This window comes from Scomber scombrus, chromosome 3, assembly GCF_963691925.1.
Source record: "Scomber scombrus chromosome 3, fScoSco1.1, whole genome shotgun sequence".
NCBI classification, from domain to species: Eukaryota; Metazoa; Chordata; class Actinopteri; order Scombriformes; family Scombridae; genus Scomber; species Scomber scombrus.
In genome coordinates this window covers 15,127,238-15,149,873 of record NC_084972.1, presented here as the reverse complement: position 1 = coordinate 15,149,873, position 22,636 = coordinate 15,127,238, and the positions used below count along the sequence as shown (strand labels likewise).

At 40.2% G+C, this 22,636-nt stretch overlaps 2 protein-coding genes across 2 annotated transcripts; one reads left to right on the top strand and one right to left on the bottom strand.

Annotated features, from left to right (window-relative positions):
- The first annotated feature begins 1,908 nt into the window (after window positions 1-1,908).
- On the top strand, window positions 1,909-7,217 carry mmp19 (matrix metallopeptidase 19). Its single transcript, XM_062415871.1, has 9 exons — window positions 1,909-2,072; window positions 2,242-2,330; window positions 2,429-2,559; window positions 3,616-3,825; window positions 3,934-4,179; window positions 5,154-5,273; window positions 5,637-5,801; window positions 5,902-6,029; window positions 6,139-7,217. Exons 1-9 carry the CDS (start codon window positions 1,977-1,979, stop codon window positions 6,367-6,369), a joined length of 1,416 nt encoding a protein of 471 aa, XP_062271855.1. The 5' UTR covers window positions 1,909-1,976; the 3' UTR covers window positions 6,370-7,217.
- On the bottom strand, window positions 7,216-20,484 carry LOC133977644 (transmembrane protein 198-like). The gene is made up of 5 exons (XM_062415873.1): window positions 20,321-20,484; window positions 9,520-9,772; window positions 8,769-9,344; window positions 8,513-8,661; window positions 7,216-8,358 (listed from the first exon to the last, which is right to left on the bottom strand). The coding sequence occupies exons 2-5, from the start codon at window positions 9,671-9,673 to the stop codon at window positions 8,209-8,211; spliced, it is 1,029 nt and encodes a 342-aa protein (XP_062271857.1). The 5' UTR covers window positions 9,674-9,772; window positions 20,321-20,484; the 3' UTR covers window positions 7,216-8,208.
- Between the last annotated feature and the right edge of the window lie 2,152 nt (window positions 20,485-22,636).

Sequence of the window (22,636 nt, the reverse complement as noted above, 5' to 3'; positions counted from 1 at the left end):
GCTGTTGGCACATGATACAAAGACAATCCTTTAGTGTGTGTTTCTGTGTCCCAGGTTTTAGTCTGGGAAGTATCTCTGAGCTTGAGCGATGCCATCAACCCACCGTGTACTCACATCTGCGGTCCAGCTGTTTGGGCACATAATGCTACTGTAACATCTATCCTGGTTTTATACACTGCAGTCTATTGTGATCCAGTCCCAGATTATTGAAAGATAAAGCACCAATACACACAATGACAATTTCATGAGGTGACATCAACCTTTCGTCATCCACAATTGAATATTTATAAATTCTGCAGACTTCCAAATTGCTTTGGTTAATGAAGCAATGTTGGGATGAAATTAGGACATGACAAAATATGACACTTTGCTAAGTTTGAAACAAGCAGGAACTGAATTTGTATGACAAGGTGGAAGAAAAAAATAGCTGCTGACATCTGATGAGTACTAATCAATTCATCTGTAACCCAAACTCCTTCACTTCTCACATTCTTGAAATGCATTAACAGATTAGCTTCTTTCCTCTTTAACTATCCTTAATTTTCAATTCAATTTGCAGCATAATTAAGAGACTTCATGAAGTGTTAGGCACCAAGTTGCAAAAAACCCACAGAAAGCTGGCAAACATGCAGTCCTGACAATGGCCTAACATTATTTACACCTCTGATAGACCCAAAGTGGCGTTATGACTCACATTTGAGTTGATTCTGAACACCTGAAGAATTTGAGATCAATATTTACCCTCTCTTTAGCTGTGTTTTAGTCTCAGTGGTCAACAAATCTGTCTCTTCCTTGAGGATTTCACCAGCTAGTGGCTAACTTTGTCTGTTGTTGGAGCTTGGGAGCTAGTGTACAGTTATTTATTTATGAAAACTGACTGAACCATGCAGTAACTATGCTGGGGATAAAAGTGTTAGCCTGTGAAAGTCTGCCCAATGAAACACCAGTCCATCAATTTAGTAGTGACATCACTAATCTGTGTTTTGATGGCATAGTGTCTGGTTTCTTTATATTCTGATCACAAATTGCTGACTTTTAAATTCTCAAGATTACATTTGTTTCATTACATGTGACAAAAATTGACTGTATTCAGTGACTGAAAGAGTACTTCTTCAAGTTGCAATATCATAAATGTAAAAATACTCCATTAGAAGTAAAGGTCTCCATTCAAAATTATACTTAAGTAAAAGTACAGATGTATTAACACCAAAAACATCACAGATTAAACTTCTATTAGTTAGTTAGTCAAGTAAAGCAAAGTACCTCAAAATTGTGCCCACTGTATTTTCATTTTTCTGATTAACTAGAAATGAATATGAATAAATCTTATTGTTCAACAATTACAAATCAAGATGTTATAATACATTGAAAACTTGCCAGCCTACTAAACCTATATTTGATCCCTGTCCGCCAGCAGGGATGGTCCAATACTGGATCAATTTGTGTTGTAAACATAATTATTTGTCTCAGATGGAGGGGTGGGGATGACAGGAATGTCAAAATGGAGGGTGAGGCACCTTTAGTGGCTTAGATCCATAATTTAATTGTGATTCACATGATATACAGTTCAGTATTAACAGTATTAACAGGACATGGGAATGTTGCAGTGATAGTTTTGTTCAGAGTGAGACATAAAGTGCCTAATAAAAAGCTGAGCAAAAGCCCACTACTTTGTGCTTTACTGCACTGCTTAGTCTGTAGGTGACCACTCCCGGGGCTCCACATCCTCCCTGAACAGCTGTATGGTTTACCAGCAGACATGTTGGCTGTAGATCAGCTGGCTGCTCTTGTAATCCTCATTCTTCAGAGATGGATCATCATAACCACAGGGGCTGAGTCATGTGCAGGGCTGAGTTAAAAACTACTGGAGCGCTCGGAGAACAAACACAGTCTGCTGTGGGCCTTTGCTGAGCACTTCTCAAGCTCCAAGCATCAGCCGAGGATATTCAGAGCAGGATCTGTGGATACACTTGGAGATGGACTACACAGGGCTGCTGGTGCTACTTCTGGTGCTCAGTCTCAGTGGCTCATTTTGTGTAGTTGTTCAGTGGGCAGAGTTAGATGAAGCAAAGGTAAGATTTAATTCCTTTGAACACACATTCACAATATGTAATGTATATAATTATCTCAGCAAGGACTCAATACATAACTGTGCTCTTTAACATTTTGCAAAAAGACAAACAGTTGGCTTACTTTGTTCGGTCTGGTAAAGTTTCATTGTTTGCCTATACTTTTTTACAGGCCTATTTAAAGAAGTATGGCTACCTGAATGAACTTGCTGATGATCCACATGAATCTCATTTACTGGAGGAGATCATTGAAGCTCTCAGGTAACAGGAGTTTCCTTTTATGGGAAACACAGGGAACGACATGTGGAACAATACTTCTCATATCAGTTTGCAGATGTTTGAATCTTTCGTTCCTCCAGGGTTTTCCAGAGGGTGAATGACCTGCCACCTACTGGAGAATTAGATGAATCCACCATGGATGTGATGAAGCAGCCCCGCTGTGGCATTGAGGACCCCTTCAACAAGAAACAACACAAATACAGAGTGCTTGGTGAGTAAGTACAGCTGCCAATTAATTTTATTCTCTCATTCATTTGACTAATAGAGTTTTCAAAGTTATAATGTTGATTAATTCATAACTGTTAGCAAGTAGTTATTTAGTATTTTTGCTATGCATCTACCTTAAAGGTGATTATTTTTTCTGTTCACTTCTTAAGCAGCACAAGTTAGATACGCTGTTAGCTTGTCCTGCAATGTTAATAGTGTTTGTAATCCTAATTTTGACCATTTTGAGGCAACCAGTATATGAACATTTCCTATACTCAGATTTTTAGAAACCATTAAGCTCTAGTTGAATGGTTGTACCTGTAAAGTCAACAACCTCCATCACCTTGACTTAAACTAGTGGTAGAAAGACTAGAGTATAACTAAAATATACATATTTTCTTTTGTGGTCTTCCTTATAGTGAAAGAGAACATAATTAGATGTTATCTTCACAATTTAACAACCAGGATACTTAAAATTACAGAATTAAGTGTCAAAGTTACAGATTACTCCTCTTGGCTGGCTGACTCTTCAGTTTGAATGAACTCAGGCTTGGTAACTTGAAAGACAGCTTAAAGCTACAATAATCAGTAATAGCCATTGGGTAGCAGAAAAACAATGATATACTTACACATTCAGCAAATGCAGAGCAACATTAGCATTTGTCTTGAGTGTCATTTTTGACACAACTGTTGGTGACTGGCAGTTGTGTCAAAAAGTTACATAATTTCATATTGTACACATAGTAATATCTTTAAAATACTCATTTTGTGCACAAATTGAGGCACTGAGAGGCAAAAGAAAAAAAGAAAAGTTTGGACAAACAGCTGTGTTCAGAAGTGCATTCAGATTTCTTCCTCTTTCTGTTTTGAAAGTGGTTTCATCCACTGTTTCTGCACAGATTCTTGAATCTATACTTGTCTTGTGGTCCCTTTTTATTGTTTCGTCAAATTGATGTAATCTTTTGCCTCACTTACAAATGTAAAAAAACGTGTGACTTTTGGTGAAGTTGTTGGTTTTGTACGTATTAGTGACTTAGAAAACATATTTTTTCTCTTTCAGGTCATTGGAGAAAGCGAGCTCTGACCTACCGTATCTACAACTATACACCTGATATGAAGAAATCAGAGGTGATGGCAGCCATCCGGTCTGCCTTCAAGTACTGGTCTGATGTGGCTGCTTTGACCTTCAGAGAGGTCAACTATGGCAGAGCGGACATAAGAATCTCCTTCCATAAGAAAGATGGCTGCCCTCACCCATTTGATGGCCCTGGTTAGTTTTCACTATAAATACATATATTTATATCTCGCCATGAAACACTGTTTATTCCCTTGGCTCCTGGAACATGTAATCATGCCTGCTTGTTTCTACCGCCTGCAGGTCATGTGCTGGCCCACGCTGAGTCACCAGAATCTGGTATTGTCCATTTTGATGAGGATGAGCGGTGGACAGAGGGACATTATTATGGAACTAATCTGCGTATTGTAGCTGCCCATGAGATCGGCCACGCCCTTGGCTTGGGTCACTCCCAGTTCAGAAGCGCTTTGATGGCACCGGTCTACAGTGGTTACCGTGTCAACTTTAGGCTGCATTCAGATGATGTGCGAGGCATCCAGATGATTTATGGTGAGTGGATGAAGGAGTCAGCAACGTGAAGGTGTTTAAACTGCACTAGGACTGTATCACTATTGACTGATTGTAACAGTATGTGTGAATTTACATACGTCAGTACAGAGCAGGCACTTTGTTGGTTTTAGTCTCTTGCTTACTGATGCTGACATTGATTGCACAAGCTTACAGAAAAGATACTTTACACACCATTAAACCACAGAGCACAGACAAGTTTATTTTTCAACAATAAATTGTTCAGCTAGTCAAAATTCTTCAATGACATAATTTAAAGTTCACCTCCACTCAAAAATGTGTTTTTCTCATTGTTACTTCACTTGAATATTTTACCATCCCAGTACAGAATGATCTATATTCAGAAACCTCGAAGCCCGTTTTCACATTCAGCTACTGAAAGTGGAAAGTTTTCATGTGCTTAACAAAAGGGCGTGTACCTATGAGTATGATTTGTGACATCACAACTTGTTTGGAAGTAAATCCTAGTTCGTCATGCAACTTACACAACTGTGATGTGCAAACATGAAGCTAACAGTGTACATACACTCGGAATGGACTTTTCAGTGAAGTAGGAGACATCTTGTGTCCAGAAGTAAACCTTTAAATGAAATACATTTGCATATTCATAGATTCTGGATTTTTAATGAGGTTGAGGGAGCAGATGTAATTTTAATTTCTAGCAAGATAATTGAACTTTTATGGAAAAAACATAATTATTATTCAAAGTAGAGTATTTTTATGTCTGAAAAAATCCAGAGAAAATATTTATGTTGTGTGTCAGAAGGTCAGACAATGAATATAGACTCATAGGTAACTATTTTGCGTAATTCATTGATTGTAATAAAATACATAATAACAAAAACACAGATTCATCCTTACCTGTCTGGCATGGAAAACAATATTGAGTGTCAAGTTTTTAAAATAAAGTCAGGACGCATTCATCCTAAAACCTACAACTTTCTGTTTTATTACAGGCAAACGCATCAGCAGCACTTCAGCCAGTCCAACGACCCTAGGCAGCCTCTTCCCCACAGAAAACAGCCCCGAGGAAATCCCAGACCCCTGCAATGCCTCACTGGATGCCATCATGTTGGGTAAGACATCATTCAGCTGTAGTTGTGGTAATTACAGGAGAAGCCCCACCTGTGAGGATCATAGTCTGACTTTATGTTAACCACACTAGGATAGACAAAATCATGTCTTCACAAATTAGGGGTGTTTGTAATCTTAAAATAACAGACTTGACATTTAAGTTTTTAGTAAAAAAAACTACATTAGTTCATTTGTCCTATCTTAAAAAGCAGGTTTTTGTAATGCTGATTGGTTGACCTCAAGTTTTCTTTAATGAAAGCTTTGCATTATTTTGTCAGTGGGCTGTACGATAATACAAAGATTTTTAATGGCAACAGCACAGTCATTAAATGTTTCACAACCGAGTTTACTGTTTCTTCACTCAGGCCCGTGGAGGAAAACCTATGCTTTCAGAGGAGATTACGTGTGGACCGTCTCAGATCTGGGACACAACAAACCAATAAGGATTGACAAGCTGTGGAAGGAACTCCCTGGAAACCTGAATGCAGCTGTGCACTCACAAAGGACAGATAAGACATACTTTTTTAAAGGTACAGCTGTCCAACAGAGTCACACAGTTGTTGTATACCCTTTGCTCTCCAGCTGTCAGCACAGAACTTGTGTTAATGTTTGGACTGTTTTTGTTGACAGGCAGTAAAGTGTGGAGGTATACCACCTTCACGCTGGACTACGGCTACCCCAAACAAGTGAAACGGATCCCTCCTAATATTGATGCAGCCTTGTACTTGAAGAAGAACAAGAAGCTGGTCTTTATCAAGGTACATAAGATCAAGGCATATGGAGCAGCAGCATTTTAACATGTAACTGCATTTCTCTCCTCTGTAAATCAGTTTTTATTCCATCTCTTTGCTGTCCACCTTTGGGTAGGGTTCAGAGCACTGGCAGTGGGATGAGATGAAGTTCACGAGCATGAATGTCTACCCCAAACCACTCTCCATGCTCTTCACTGGAGTGCCATCCAGTCCTGATGCAGCCTTCACTTGGACCAACGACAAGATCTTCTTCTTCAAGGGAGATGACTACTGGCGTGTGAACGAGCTGCTCAGCGTAGACAGAGGATACCCACTGAGCAAGAAAGAGCGCTGGATGCGATGCTAAGAATCCACCATTAGGGGGCAGCAGATACTAAGAGATCTACAGCAGGGGTGCTGGTTCCACTCCTGGGGCATTCACAACCATGCAACCTCAACAGCAGTGATTATTATTAACTGATAATAGTGAATTATCATCTACAACAATTAAAACTAGTGTTGATTGCTTTTTTTCCCCACTGGATCTTATTTTGGCCAAGCTACTCCTCCGGTACAAAGCAGGCTGATTTTTATTTTGTGAGGCTTGAGCCCAAATGTGTATTTTTGTGAGTATTATGTAAGATTTTGTATGATCTCAGGGAGAAATCAAGGGAGGCCTTCTGTTTTTCTCTCTAACATATGTGTTGGATTATATGTTGTAATACTTTCAGTAAGATGTAATGTGATGATGGGAGTGTGGGAGTGTGCGCGTTCTCTTCAGACTTTTACATGTTGTGGAACCAAAAACCTACTTAGGTGTGTTCAGTGTTTTTAAATTAGTGATACCCAATGCTTATCACACTGGTTTGTGAGAAAACATGTGTAACATCTGTCTCCTGGTTTTGTAAGTGAAAATCTAACATTAATGTCAGCAGTAAAATTACTTAACTGATCAAAATGCCCTGTCACCCGAAAAAGAATTGGAAGTAATGTTCAGTAATGATGAAAGGCCTGTCTGTCCTTCATTGTGTTTGTCTGCTAAAAAAAACCTTTGGAAGTGCCATGGCAACCCTGACCAATTGCAGAGAAGGAAATCCTCCCCATGACCTCTTTATTGCCTATGAGAAATCTGGTGAGTAATGCTGCCAGTGTCGCTAAGAGCCCAAAGAGACAAACAGTGCAACTGATCTCCAATGAGTAGCAACTTTTTTTGTATCAAACACATTTATTTATCTTTGAAATTTCTATCAACAAGTATGTACAGATTCAAGTGACAAGTGTATTGTCCCTGAAAAATTCAAACAACAAAAATTGATAATTATTTAAAAATCTACAAATTAACAACAAACATGCTTTGTGTTTTTCTTTTTTTTGTCCTTTTTCATATCTAACATGTACTTTGTCATTATATAAAATAAATTATAAAAGGTTTACTCAGATACTCCACAAGCACACACACACAACAGTCTAAATTCTTCACCGTCTGAATTTTGACACGAGCTACATTGCAAACACAAAGAAAGGTCACAGAAATAGAGTGCTGCTAGAAAAGATCCCACTAAAGGCTCCAGCAAAGAGCAGCTTCTTATTTGTATCATTTAGTTTTATGCTTCACTTTGTCATATTCTGCTCTCTCTCATCACACTTCAACTAAAATAACAAAACACAAAATCAAAGTTGTTTAACTGATAAACTTTCACAAATCATACGACCACACAGTTAAACAGTAAGACTGGTAATAACACAACACTTCATGGCAATGACTAACTTCTTTAAGTACAGTACATGTAATGTCAAACAAATTGCTTTGTCATATTCACTACAAAACAGAACTGTGCCTGTTTTTAAGGCTCGTACTTGCTGTTATGTATTTAATACACAATGAAAGGAAATGGAGGACCTTGCTTGGTTAGTATCTGTTTTAAGTGTTTCTCTGAGAAACACAGTGGTTGCAGTGGTTATAGCGTTCACCATACAGGAGCTTGAAGCTTCCTTCTCCCTAAAAAGCAGCATTCTCTTCCACTGGATGTTCTCTGTAAAATATCCACGACTGACACACTGATAAGAGAAAAATCCAACATCTCTACAAATCAGTTTAAGGGCAATAAAAAAACCTGTGCTGCATGGAACCGTTTACAGGTTATACTCTACGTTAAAAAGTCACTACTGGAGAACCAGAGAGCGCAGTCCCTTCTTATCTCTGTGCTTAGACCCTGACGACTGGGGTTGTGGCTGTGAGGGGCACAGTGGACCCGGTGTCATAATCCAAGTCGATCATGGTGTGGTTGGCAGTGCCCTGGCTGCTAAGGGAAGTGCCTGTGCCCATCTGTCTGTCCCGCAGACTTTGCAGGTAGCTCTGAGAAGAAGGACACAGAGAGGTGAGTGAGGAACACAGAAATGGTGATGTCAACTTTAAAAGAGACAAGAGACAAGTTATTTTTCTTAAAGTTTTGTGGTCGCGCACACTATGATCAGTAACTACAGCACACGCTATGTTGGGTGACACTGACCGGTGCCAGTAGATCCCCAGCGTAACGTTTCACTGGGGTGGGTTTACGACGGTACGTGCCTTCCTGCCCACCTGCCTGCTGTCGTTTCTTGGCGTCCTTCTCTCGAATCCGCATCAGCTGGACTCTCTTCTGTCTCCGACTAATAACAACTAAAAGGAAAAGGGGATTTCAAAAACAGATTTTTAAAACATCTGACCTACCCAAAAAATAGTGCCAGAACTAACAGAGTGAAAACATCATGATGTTACATCCTTACCATCAGTGTGTGAGAAGCTGTCATCTGTCAGTTTCCACTGGACCAGCACTCCTATGAGGCTGAGGGCGGGCCAGATGCCCAAAATGACCCAACTGTACCAGCAGAGAGGTGGCCCAGTTGTGAGGCGCAAGCAGTCATACACATGCATAGCCAGAGCCAGCATCTCCACAAAGTAGTCGGCACACACTGTCATGATAGCTGCCCCGAATACAGCTGTGGACAGCATGGTGAAGAGCTTCTGCCACTGTAGGGTCAGCACGGCAAACAGCATGCCTGTTCCCAGAAGAGCACCCAGGGGCACCCAGACGGTGGTTGGAGTGTAGAACTGGTGAGTGACCAGCAGGGCGGCAAGAGCCAGGAGGAGGCCCAACAGCAGTCCAGTCATGAAGAGGCCGACGCTTCGCACCAGCATAGTTACAAGGCCGCAAAGCAGGCCTATACCAAGGCCAATACCCGCACTGGCCTCGACGCTCAGCTGGGTGTCCAACACATGCTCCTTGTGGCACAGCAAGAAGATGATGACAGAGCCGAACATCAGACCAGACAGGAACATGACAGCCTTGAAACAGCGGTAACCTACAAGAGGAGAGACGGGCCAGAGCTACGATGAGGAACTGCACAGAACAAACACAGCAGAGTAAATCTATCGACACACGCTTACAGTCAGAATGAGTGACATTTTGATAGTGTGTGATGTGAAAAGTTTCAGCTTGCTCAACTTTGAGATCTACGAGGGGGTGGGGATCCTCACCAAAGAAGCAGTATATGATGCCGAACAGGCAGCACATGGAGCAGATGACGGCAGGGATGACATCATACTTCCTCTCTATCTCCAAGCTACAGGCGTCTACCTCGGCTATGCCTGCCCCCGCCGCTTCGGAGCTCAGCCCAGTGGGATCTGCCATTCTGGGTGTATGTCGGAGGCTGCGGGGCTGGCTGTAGTCCAGGACGAGGGTTAACCTGCTGGTGGCGTTATCTCAGGTCCATCTAAGCAGGTTTGAGGACTGAGAAGAGAAAATATTGATGAATGAATTATGTATAAAGGTGAAGTGTGAAATCTTCAGGTCAACTTCTTCCTCGCTGCTTTGTATGGGCAGCTGTCACAAACTCAATACTAACTCAATACACAAAGCTACACAACTCAACTCGACATACACACAAGTAGCTCATTCACCCACTATAATGGATGTGCCAAGACCCCTGTCCAGCCCTGAGACCCCCCAGCCCCTGAATCATTCAGGGTCTCAAACTCTCAAACTGTTTTTTACACAAGTAAAAGAATCTAGTTTTATTTGTCATATTGTCCTTTTACAATGATATGGAAAGGGGAGAAAAGTAACAGAAAAAGTAATATTTATTTTTAAAGGTCCAGTGTGTAGACTTGAGTGGTTACTAGTAGTAAAGTTGCCGATTTCATATTGGTAAATGTTGCCTGATTTTAAGTTGAATTAGAAATTTGTATCTTCTATTTCAGTACATTCTTCAAACTGTGATTTGACCTTTACTTTAGCACTCTAATTGCATGGATGAACACAGAAGATATGGCCAATACTGTACAATTAACGTCAATCTAAAATGGTCTGAAGCCTCCCTTTTTATGTTATTGTGTTTCTACATATCCAACAAGTAGTTTACATTTCATCTCCAACTGCTTTTCATTTCTGTCTCAGCAGATGAGAACCGAGCCGTACTCTTGAAATATCATATATGATAGGTTAAGGCCTGTTGAGAGTCACAGAGGGCTGCGGCAGGGCCCGAGTCTTATGGGTGGACTGCAGTTTCTGAGGCTGCTGGCAGGCCTCCTATATGATCTCACCACAGCGGAGATCCAATTACAGCAAACTCACGTTTTCTATTTGAGACACGCAGTCAGGAACAGTCGGTCCTGCCTGTTCTATTTAATACTTTCCAGTTCCTTCTCTTTCCATCTTATTTGCTACCTCGTCTCTCCTTCTTCACCTGAAACTTTCCCCACCTTGAATTGATTTTCATTTCGATGTGGCTCGTTTGTTTCGCCTACACAAGACTGTGTAATTTGTATGTCCTGCCTATGAATGACTTTACATGGAAAAAATGAGAGCTCATAGGAAAGTTTTCTTCTTCAGTCAGTCACAGCTCTTCGGTACCTGTCTGTCTTTTCTCCCTCTTTCTGCTTTCTGTCAGAAATGTCTAATTTCTTCCCTGATGAAGAAAAGCCAAAAAATTTAGGGAAAATGTTTCCAAATATGCCTGTGCATGTGACCAGTTGAAGTCCAGTGACCAGTAATGTTTAGTGCGGGTTACATTACGTACTTTTTTATAAAACTCTGAAGATATGAGTAAACTGCTAAAATTGAGATGTGTAGATTACTTACATAAAATTATTTGATATGAGTGCAGGAAAATATCAAATAATTATGATTACTTAATCATATACATACAATCAAATAAATACAATACACAAAGTTTAATTATTTTGAATTTAGTTTTTCCATCACTTTGCTACAAACTTTCATTTTTGCATAGGAAATTACTTATGAATCTAATGGAGGAAATGGATAAATGTGAGCTAAAATACAGTACAGGCATTTTGTCAACTACCACAGGTCAACAGAAAAACTGGATAGAGTGAGACAGACCCAAAATTAAATGTAACTTTTCTGACAAAATGAGCAGTGATTTCTGTATAGAATCAAGCCTGTAATCTTCTCATCAACTGCAGCCAATTTAAAATGAAGAACCGAGCTCTCTTGTGGGATAATATGAAACTATACACGGGGGTCTGGGCAGCACAGTGCTGAGCAATAAGAGATCAAATGTGATGGTTAACTGTTGCCTTTCTGAGTGCAACATGTTAATCTGAGTGTTGTGACAGATTGGCTTCCTTTTCCCATCAGGTGAGAACTCGAGCCTTCAGTGACCCTGAACAGGACAGACACAGGAACCTCATTGTTAGGAGCTTTTGTTTCCCTCTGGTTTGGGCGTTACTGTGAGTTAGTGTAGATTTAGTCATATGAGAAGAGGTTGTTTTTTTTAATGTTACAAACTGGAACACGTCTCTCCAAAAAGATAACTTTACTGTATGTATTAAAAATTAACCAGTGAGTCCTTTTTTGTTTATGTAAAACTGTCATTTAATACTGTTGTTTGTCCCAGTGTTTTGGCCCCATCTGTATTTGTCCCATGAGACATGAATGCAGCATAATCGGACCCGGTTGGTTTGGATATGAAACACCTGCACCAGCCAGCTTCCCACAACCAGATTCATTCGAGTCTCTTGTGGTTGACTCTGCTCTAAAGCCTTTTTCCCTACTTTACCAACCGCTGACCTTAAGCTATTTGCAATTGATGTAATTATTATTTAGAGAAATATGAAACTCGATGAACGTCATATTCTATTACTCAAGGGCTACATAATGTTATACACAGATACAGTAATATAATAAATCTATGATACCAAATTTAAAAAACTGTGAATTTGAACCTCATCTAGTTCTGAATAAACCAAGACGAAAACGTAACTGTGATTTCATGTGTCTTGTTTCATGTTCAACATACAGCATGATTAAATTTGAAAACAATTTACTTCAAAATTTTGTTTTTTACCCACATGGTGGGTAATAAACTTACAACACATCACACACAGCAGCTTATGTGTACAGTAATTACTGTAATAGGACACTAACTAAATTTGCCACAACTTCCTTTACTGTTTGTAGTGGGCCGGGACTTTGAATGAATGTTTTGTGGTCAGTTCATAGCTAATTCATCATTGTTATGAGAAAATGATAAAGTCCTCCTTTTCTACCACATATCGTATTTGGTTGTTGTTAAAGTTTGGTATATAAAAAGAACAGTTTTGGTTAACCACTACAGCCAGTCACATGAGTGTGAAGTGGTTAATATTTCGAACGCCATTTTAACAGTAGTTTACTAAACTCTACACTCTGCACATCCATAGACACTCCCATGTCTCTGTGTGTCTGCCTCATGTTACCCCTCCGTTAGTCACAATGGTGTCCTATGTCTACCAGCTTTGGAAGTCCTTGCTGCAGTGGGAGAATAGAGCCATTATAGGACATAACAAAGACTCTGAGGCCCATGCTGTGACCTCTAGTGGCACTCAGAGGAAACCATGCGGACGAAAAAGGAGGCCACATAAAGATGGCTGAGAGCACCAAGGAGACTGGTAGATCCCAAGTGTTTGCTTTAAGATGGGTGCCAAGTATTTGCATTCAGAGGACTGGTGAGTGATAGAGGGAAGGGGGTCTAACTGCAAGCAAACCTATCTATCTCAATGACTGAACTCTCCCAGCGCTCCCAAGATGAATTTTCTACAGGCTAAAGTCGCCTGGCAACTATTTCAATACAGGTCAACAAAACTAAGAATATACAGCCCGGCTAGCGGCTCTGTGAGGCTGCTTTGAGTTAAATGCTAACATTAGCATGCTCATAGTGACCATGCTAATGTGCTGATGTTTATCAAATTCACCATCTTAGTTTGGTCTGTTTGCTAAGAACCACTAAACACAAAGTGCAGCTGAAACTGATTTGACTCATTTCCAGGTTTTTGGTCATAATGGACAAGTACAAATTTTGAAGCAGATTTCACAACAATACATCGGATGTTGTCAAGATATTTAATTCATGGTGGTGTAAAAGGAAAAATCAGGGACTCTGCTTACAGCTGTTGCCATCTTTTCTGTTTGGAGATGAGTGGGGTTGTTGCCTTTCACGCTCTGGAAACACGATCCACTACTTGCACTGAAGTGAATCTAACTAGGAACACTGAGCAGTGCAGAACATTACCTACTTTAGCTAAATTGCTTCCTATAAGTCTTCAAATATTATTAATCTCCTAATTGATCTCCAGCACACTTATTAGAGGGCCTGAATTTGGAGACTGAGACCATAATGACTTATTGAAAAAAATGATTAACTCAGTATTTCTAGAGAAGGTTGATGTGTTTTTGATGTCAGTCAATTGGAGCCAGAGATCTTTTGGAGCCAGCATCTAGCGGCTGTCAGTGTGGTACATGTAGTTGCTGCTTGGTCCTGACAAAAGGGTTGAACGACTTTCATTTCAAGCTTGACCGCAGGTTTGAAAAGTGTACCTTTACTTGTCACATGAGAGTTTTAATAAAAGCCTAAATGTTTTGTTAAAACACACATAATGAGAATCACTTACATGTATGTACTCAGAGGGCAACAGATAATAATTGAGTGTTAGCGCACAGTAAGCGTCGGCTGCAGATGATGAGCTGTTATATTATGTTGCCCTTGAAACAAAACTTTGCTCAGGGGTTTACTCCCCCTGAACAAACACTGCAGGGGACTGAATAGCCCATATTTGAGTGCTCAGCTGCTGAGAACAGGCAGGGCTGACTACAAGTTCCCCTCATAGCTAATTTGGGTGTGTTTAATCAAGGGGTGGGCGCGTGTGATCACAGCCAAAGAGTCTGCAAGTGCTCCTCCAACCTGACAGCCAGGGCCAGCTGAGAAGCTGAAAACCTGCAATGTTATGATTTGGCTGTCTGACAACTTCGTTTGGAGGACTCTCCCAAGAATGTGAGATGTACCGGGGTCTGCGCTCTGCAGTTGCAGCTATAAATCATGCCACCTTCAGCTGAACACCCCAAGACTGCTGAGGTCGAGACTGGACTCAAAATTAGCAACAGCCGAATGATGGTAAAATATACAAATGGCTGATAGATTTCCTTCCATCACTAAACAAAAAACAAACAACAACAAAAAACTAACTAACACTCTATTGAGTGGCTGGTAAAATTTCAACACAAGCCATTTGGCCGCTGGACAAAAAAGTTAATTTTGGACCCTGGTCTAGACAACAGGAAGCATGGAGGTAATGCTGCTGTCACAGTGGGGGTTGTTAAAATGGGCTGCCATATTACACTAAGCATTAAACTGCATAAATTCAGGCTCATATCACAATATCATCTGCTTTCACTCTGAGTGGAACATACTGAGCAAGATAGTATATGCAACTACCGAACTTCCTGCCTCTCTCCACAGCAGGAAGCTCAGGACCAGATGAGGAAGTGGAACATCAGGTTTCAGCAGGAACTGACCCCTGTGTTTGTGATAGAAACGTCAGATCATCCACACTGAAGCTTCACTTCACCCAATAACAACACTCTAGACTTCAGCTGAGAAACTGGGGCAGGAAAACACGAGGCAGCCGATACAGCAGGACTTTGCACCACTAAGAAAGTTCACACTGACCTATAAAGCAGTGGATGTGAGAAAAGGACTGTGTCCATGCTATGGAAACGGCAGGAAAGGCAGCCTTGCAATAATCTTGCTTGTAATCTTTCAGACTCGCTAATCTACATAAAACATTTGCCATTGTGTCACCGAGTGCCTCTGCTTGCATGACTAAGACTATTTCAGTGGGGTGTTTGTGTGTGGCAGCCACTGCTGTGTTGGTGTGCTGTCACAACTTACATAAGCCCCTTTCACACACGCACTGCAACCCTGAAGTTACCTGGGCATTAACCGGAGGAGCTGCATGTGTGAACGCAAATGTCCGAATCACTCAGACCAGACATTAAACAGACTTCACCCTGCCAAACTAGTTCAACGTTCTTGTAATGTCTGACTGCACCTATGTGTGAATGTGTTGGTGATATTACCTACATGCGGCTGGTGCTGGATACACGCAGCAGGCCAGTTAAACTGTGTTGTTGCGACTAAACCTGAATGCTCCGCTGTGAAACTAGCGCTTTATTACTGATGAAAAGCCTCAAAATGCCAAATTACAACCACAGCCTACTTTTTGCATCGTTTCCTGCCTCCTACTAACTCCACTACAGCATCACCCCTCACCTAAACCAGGTGAGAGCTTGTGTGAGATGGAAAATCTCCTGCTGTGTGCTACATGTGTGAAAGGGCAACAAGATCATGTGTGAAAACATGTGATCAACATAATGAACAAAGCACCTCAGTTTATGCTTTTTTCATGTATTCCGGGCTTTTGTAATGTTTATTCATATATTCTGTGTTTGAGCTCCATGCAGCCATATTTAAGCTGGAATGATGCACTGATTATTTTAATAATGGTCACAATCCTGAGGCTAAAAACTCTCCGCCATAGTTACATCCACCAGTCACACAACAGTCATGTTCTTGTCATTTGACATTTTTAGTAGGTGAAGGCTTTAAGGCCCTGTTCAGACCTTTTTTGAAAATCCAGATTTATCCTTCCTCCCTGCTGAAAAAAACAAACAAACAAACACACCCACACAAATAAATACAATGAAAAAACAATTAGACAAGACCATTGTGGTGGCTACCTGGTATTTCAAACCCTTATTTGATTTTTTGCCACAGGCAAATCATCTGTAAACTATTTTCAGGTTTGTTTTGCCATAAACACACCTCAGAGTTGACTTTCTGCCTCCAGGGGTACATTGAGTCTGTGACCTTTGAATGAGTCTTGAGTGACTTGATCCCAGTGCATCCTCACTGCATTGTGGGTGCATTCACTACAGCTTTTCACCTCTTATCGCATCACCAAAGTGCCATTTTAGGGTCGAGTGTGATCAGCAGCAACAACGAGACTTAATCTTCGCCCGGCACAGCTCTGAGCTGTGACTGTCTTTTCATTCTTTCATCCGCAGGTCTATTTTCTTCTATCAGCTGTCTCCCCACAGTGTCACATGTTATTTCATCATGGTTCGTCATCAGCTGTTTCAGTCACAGCTGTAACAAGACAAATCAATCAGCCTTTTACCAATAAACACAATTTAATGCAACTCTTTTGCAGCTCAGCTTTTAGGGATTATTATGAGGGCAAAGATTAAACTCTGGTTCAGTTTTTAAAACTCACAACATGGTCTCTAGAAATTATGCAACGCTAGTCCCAATATGTGTCTCTCAGAGCTGAGCAAATCAACTCAATTTTGCAAACAATAAAGTTCCTAGATTTCATCATCTTGATACAGTTATAAAAATCACATGTCACACACACAACATCTGGCTGTTTTTACAGTTTTGGCAGCTGCTCTGTTACAGTGAAGTCCCATATAATAAAGACTATTCCAAAAAAAAAAAAATCAAATTTCGATTTTAAAGGCCACACTTCCCTGTTGCCTTGGACCTCAACAATGGTCACTTGGCAATATTTTATTTGTAGTATCTACCCACCTCATAATCTCGACAAATGCATGCCTGCCTGACTTCAGTCTAAACAATAGAGGCCTTTCAACTTAAGACCTCAGAGAGCTGCTTATGGAGAGGCATGAAAAAAGATCAGAAACACAATGAGAAGCCTTTTGAAGAGAGTCACAAGGTTATTGTTCACGCGTTATACAGTGCTGTACATCTAAAATACACATGGTGATTAATATTGTAGAATCCAGAGTAAGTGCTACCATTCGTTCATCAGTAAGTCGGAGCAGCAGCAGAGGACGGAGCGTACAGCGTAGAATTTGTGCAGTTAGGAGGGGCATTTCCACAACGCTATATTACGGTTTGTGGCAGAGAGCAGCATTTAGTAGGCGGTGTGGTGGAGAGGCTGATGTCCATATGTTAGTGAAAGCGTGACAGTACAGCTCTGTGTATGAGATAATATGTGCTGCTGATATGTGAACTCTATGTCGGCGTGGAGAAACTACAAGCGACCACCCACCCTGCAGAAGTGCCATAGAGCAAGAGGCCAACACCTGACGGATATCGCTATAGTGTCATAACTTTAAAGAAAAAAAACTTTGATTAGCTCTTATCAAATTTTCCATTTAAACAGTTAGTTAGGCGCATAGCCAAAGTAAAATCACATTACTGAATTGTGATTGTTCGTAGATAAGTTTGCTATAGCAGCAGACGACGAGTCTGAACAAAGTGTTGGTTCAGACCTCCATACAGTTCCTATATATGTCTGCAGTTCCTCCTCTGCAGCTCTATCATTTAACCCTCAGATTCCAGTCTACAATAATTGTACCTCCAGCAGAGATCTCACAGGCCTTAAAATATCCCATAATGTATGTCCATCATTTTCCAAGCCAATGCAACACCCATCCCATGTCACATAACTCTAACCAATGTTTAAAGTGCTATAAGTAGTCCATGGATGGATGTTTGGAAATGACTGGTATCAGTTTTTATGTGGTTTTTGTGTGACAATGGTCTTTTTTTGCATCCAGAACAGAGATTTTTCCATCTCAGGGACCCACACTGACTCACGATGCTCTTTAGCCATGTCGGTTTTTCTCTCAGGGAGGCAACTTTTGTGACAATCATTTACAGTAAGAAGCAAAATCAAGACAGGATCTTCTTTTACGTCATCAAAACTAGTCATAATCAGTAATGGAAATTACTGCATAACTCACTTCTGTGCTATGTACTAAGCACAGATAAGACAAAATGAAAGAGGAACAACAAGATGGTTGTCTTATACTTATTTACGATGAGTTGATTAATCATTCGCTGGTCAATCTACCTAAAATGAATCGCCAGTTATTTGAATAAACAATTATATGTTTTGAATCATTTTCTAGGAAAACGAAAAAGTTCAAATTCTCTTGTTCTCACTTCTCATATGTGAATATTTTCTGGTGTTTTAGTCCTCTATGATAGAAAACTGAATATCTTTGACTGCTGGTTGAAACAAAACATGACATTTTAGGTTGTATCTTGGGCTTCGGGAACCAGTGATCAACATTTTTCACCATTTACTGACTTTTTAAAAACTCTACTAATAATTAATAACTGGAGAATCGTTAGTTTCAGGTCATCCTTTTCTACATCAGTGATGCACTTTCCTAGAAGAAAAGAAAGTTGCTGGTACGGAGCATTGTGGACTCCTTATCAGATGAACTGCAGCAGATTGTACAGCACAGCTCTTCTTTAACACTGCTCTTATTCATAATGACAAGCTCTCTGTTGTCCATATGTACCGCACCTGGACTAACGCAGGGGGGCTGAGAACTAGAACCCAACAGGCCTTAAGACTTCAGAAAGGCTGAGCAGACATGTTTCTGTGGCTGTTGCTGTTATTAAAGATCATATAGTTCACAACACAACTGAATACATTATGACATTGTTTTCAGACAAAACCACAGACAGCAATGACATTAATCTACAACAACTGAAAGTAAAAAAAGGAAATTCCACATTTTTTTAAAACAGGCTCTGAAAAGTCAGCTTTAGATGAAGATATTTATTTTATAAGGTAAACTGGCCAAAAAGAAAGGGTTAATTCATTTCATTTTTCTTTCACCACAAAATATAGTCAATCACTGCCGCCATCATATCGAGATAGTCGCCTATGACCCAACTGTCTGTAGGGGAAAAAAAGACAGCTTGTGTTTAAAGAAGAAAGCACATCCAAACACAGTAATTACCCAAACTTAAAATTAAAGTTTTCCCTCGTCAAATGGGGATTCAAACATTGCTGTGTGAGTCAGCTGCTCCTACTGAGTCCACTTCATCCCCAGCAAGACTCTCCTAATGCTGCTGACAGTATTTTTAACAAAATATAGATGTAATGCTGTGTAACTTGCTGAAGACAAGGGAAGTCAGCATGTCGCGTCAGCATATTCTAGCAACAAAGACAAAAATAAGACGCTTGAGTCTGCGTTAATTAAAAGGCACCACGCAAAACAACATGTGCAGTCTGACTCTCATCAACCCCCGGCTCCTCATACCTCTTTTCCTGCCGTCTCTTTTTTTTCCCCAAAGCAAGGACGGGCTTCCTCTCTGCCTTTTTCATAAGGGGCAAAACCATCTGGTGTAGGCTGACAGTGTAGGTCAAGGGGGTGCACTGAGAGGGTGTAACTACAGACTACAGTCCCCAGTAAAGACAGGACCTGTAGGCTGTCATCACACTGCCCTAAAAGAGGCACTCCCACCCTGGATCACACAGCAGAACCACAGGGCCCAGGCGTTTTTCGCAGGCAATGTGTGGGCCATAAAGAGACTTGAAATGTTTGCCTTACAACATGCAGGATGTTTCCATATAGTTTGCATAAACAGGATGTGAGTGCTTAGATTTGTCCAACAACCTGTGGAGTTATTTATTCATTATTATGTCCAGAACTTTAAATGAGGCTTTCCTGACTTAATACAAAAGCACAACAGCTGCATTAACTAACTTAAATCCTGAAGTTGTGATCCAGTGTAAATGCCTGCTGCTCACTAATAAAGCCCACATGATCCTCCATCATCATGTCTTTGTCCTCAAATGCTGAAGGATATATAAGTTGTATTATGGTCCCTGAAGTGTGCAGTGCTTCAAAAGGAGAGCAGTCATGGCAGCAGTCTGGCCAATGCTACGTGTTATTACAAACATTTCCAGCTGTAGAGTTTGGCTCTGATCAGTCAGTATCTGGGCTGGAAATGCTCAAGTATAATCAATCAGTGATGAAATATGCGGCTATTGTCACGGCGGAGTTATAACGGAGTTCAATTGTCCTCTAAGTAAGTGTAACAAACGTACAACCAAACCTGGTGTTTAAAACGAAAAGTAAAGCTTAGTGATATATGTAGACACGTGTCACACACACAAAATAACTTTCTGCTTCAGTAAAAGTGATTTTATTTAATTTTTTACTTACCGATGAGCCTGTGTGTTCAGCGGCTATAAGGTTAACTTCTCCCCGTCAGACAGGAAAAACTCCCCACCATTCACCAACACAAAAGCGGCGGTAGGGTACCAGGGAAAACCGGTTTTCTCCTAACTTCTCCCTATAGGCTCTGTTCAAAACTCACAGGCTGTAATAATAAGCCATCAACAACGACATCTCTCTCTCTCTCTCTCTCTCTCTCTCTCTCTCTCTCTCTCTCTCTCTCTCTTTTTTTTTTTTTCTTTTTTCTGTCCCCGCCTCATGCAAATCTCGTCTAAAAGACTCAGCTCTGACCGCCGCTGAAGGAAGCTTAGCTACTTTCCATTCTCACATAACTTTGTGTTACTGACCTCTCTGGAAAGTTTTCAGCAACAACATCTCCCCCTCCTCTTGGACCTCCACCCCTCTCCTCTTTCTCAGTTTTGGAGTAAGTGGCACTTTAAAAAAAAACAAAAGGAGAAAACCGTTTTTTCCCCCTCCCTCTCTCTCCCTCCGGGGTAGTCCCTATGCCCCCCCTCCCAATGCCCTCAGTAGGTCCGTTGGGAGGGCGGGGAGGGGAGCGGGGCTGCCCGGGCATCCACCGAGGAGATGGAGGGGGGGTGATTTTTTAAATAAAATGATTTGTATAGACACTGACGGACCATATTATTAACTATAGCTGCTGCCTGTTGCAGTGTAACAATAAGATAAGCTGTTGAAGTGTCAGATATTAACAGTATCCAGTTGTAGAAAAGTAACTAGGTACATTTACTTGAGTAATGTATTTAAGTACAGTTTTGTGGTACTGTACTTTAGCATTTCCATTCGTATTTACATTCACTGGCCTCTTCATTAAGTACACCTGTGTAATCTAATGCAATCCAATACAACAGCTCTGTCATAAATTTCTACTTTTTTAAAGTTTATACAGTTTCAGTTTTTGTTGACATTGTCAAAAAGGTGATAATTCTACTTTATGTTTATTATCGTGGTGGCATACTGAGGTGCATTATATTGAATGGTGTCCCTAATATTTTGACGCTCTCATGTAAGTTAACGGAGTGGATAAAATATTAGGAACACTCAATATAATGCCCCCTAATACATCACTATCACCCACAATGACCTCAGTAATAAACATGAAGTAGTATTACATCACTTCAAAAACAAAAAATACTCAGAAAAACAGAAAAAATATATGACTCAGAAAAACAGAAAAAGAAAAAGATTACTCAGAAAAACAGCTTCTTCTCCCCCCTTTTTTTCAAGTGAATGCAATAGGCTTCCGTAGGATCACATTTCAGATGTCTATGAGTTGTTAACAGCTCCACTAAACAGTGATTTCCCCCTCTAAACCTTTTACGTGGTTTCGTTTCAACAAATGTTCAAATGATCCAATATTTCACCAAATAATCACAAATTAGAGAAAAAGTTCAAAAACTGAAAACAGGTTTGGGTATTCTTCTTTCCGCTCCCATTAATCATGTCAGGACCCCTCAGATTTACCTGATGACCCATTGGAGGGACCCGACCCCTAGGTTGGGATCTAAACTAGCTAACCGTATATAAAGTAGTTGAAACTAGATAATCTAATGATGTCATATATAATAATATATCAGTCAGAGGGACCAAACCACTACTTTAACTATGTTTTACAGCTAATACTTATGTGGGATTTTTAATGCAGGACTTTTACTTGTAATGGAGTATTTTTACATTGCTGTATTGGTAGTATCCTAAATAATGTACCCCTTATAGAGGGTTTATAAAATAATCCCTTCAATGAATAATAACTAATTTATTAATGTTTTATATAGCACTCACATTAATAACACAATTTTGAGTCACTAGGTTTATCTTTCTCCATATAAAGGACACTATTTGATCATTCACATAAAGGACTCAGAAGGACTGTAACTGTGTAACTTTTCTGGAAAGTTGCTGCAGAGTGTCTGAAATCCAAAACCCATTTATGCAGACTGGATGGATTTCTTATTAACATTTATAATTATATTATGTCTTCCTAACTTTTGCTCTTGGCTTATTAGAAATGAAGAAACTTTTGACTTATTAGTAATACCTTATAAACATTAAGTTCACACTTGATGACACACATGATTCTCTGTTAATGATTCACCAGTCAAATGTTGTTGAATTAATGGCTTATCACAGATCTATAAAGCATTAGTACATTATTTTTAACCATTAATGAAATACTTTGTTACAATTTACCTTTTATAAAGGGTGCTAATTAGAAAGTAGTCACCATGACTAACATATAAAACTGTCTAAGCTTAATGAGCTCCATGTGTTAAGACAGTGACCATG

Coding starts and splice junctions, on each gene's coding strand:
- mmp19 (XM_062415871.1), top strand. CDS start 1,977: ATGGACTACACAGGGCTGCTGGTGCTACTTCTGGTGCTCAGTCTCAGT. Junction 5,274..5,636: donor ACTGGATGCCATCATGTTGG/GTAAGACATCAT, acceptor TTCTTCACTCAG/GCCCGTGGAGGAAAACCTAT. Junction 5,802..5,901: donor TAAGACATACTTTTTTAAAG/GTACAGCTGTCC, acceptor TTTTGTTGACAG/GCAGTAAAGTGTGGAGGTAT.
- LOC133977644 (XM_062415873.1), bottom strand. CDS start 9,673: ATGGCAGATCCCACTGGGCTGAGCTCCGAAGCGGCGGGGGCAGGCATA. Junction 8,662..8,768: donor CAGCTTCTCACACACTGATG/GTAAGGATGTAA, acceptor TTTTCCTTTTAG/TTGTTATTAGTCGGAGACAG. Junction 8,359..8,512: donor CTGGGGATCTACTGGCACCG/GTCAGTGTCACC, acceptor CCTTCTTCTCAG/AGCTACCTGCAAAGTCTGCG.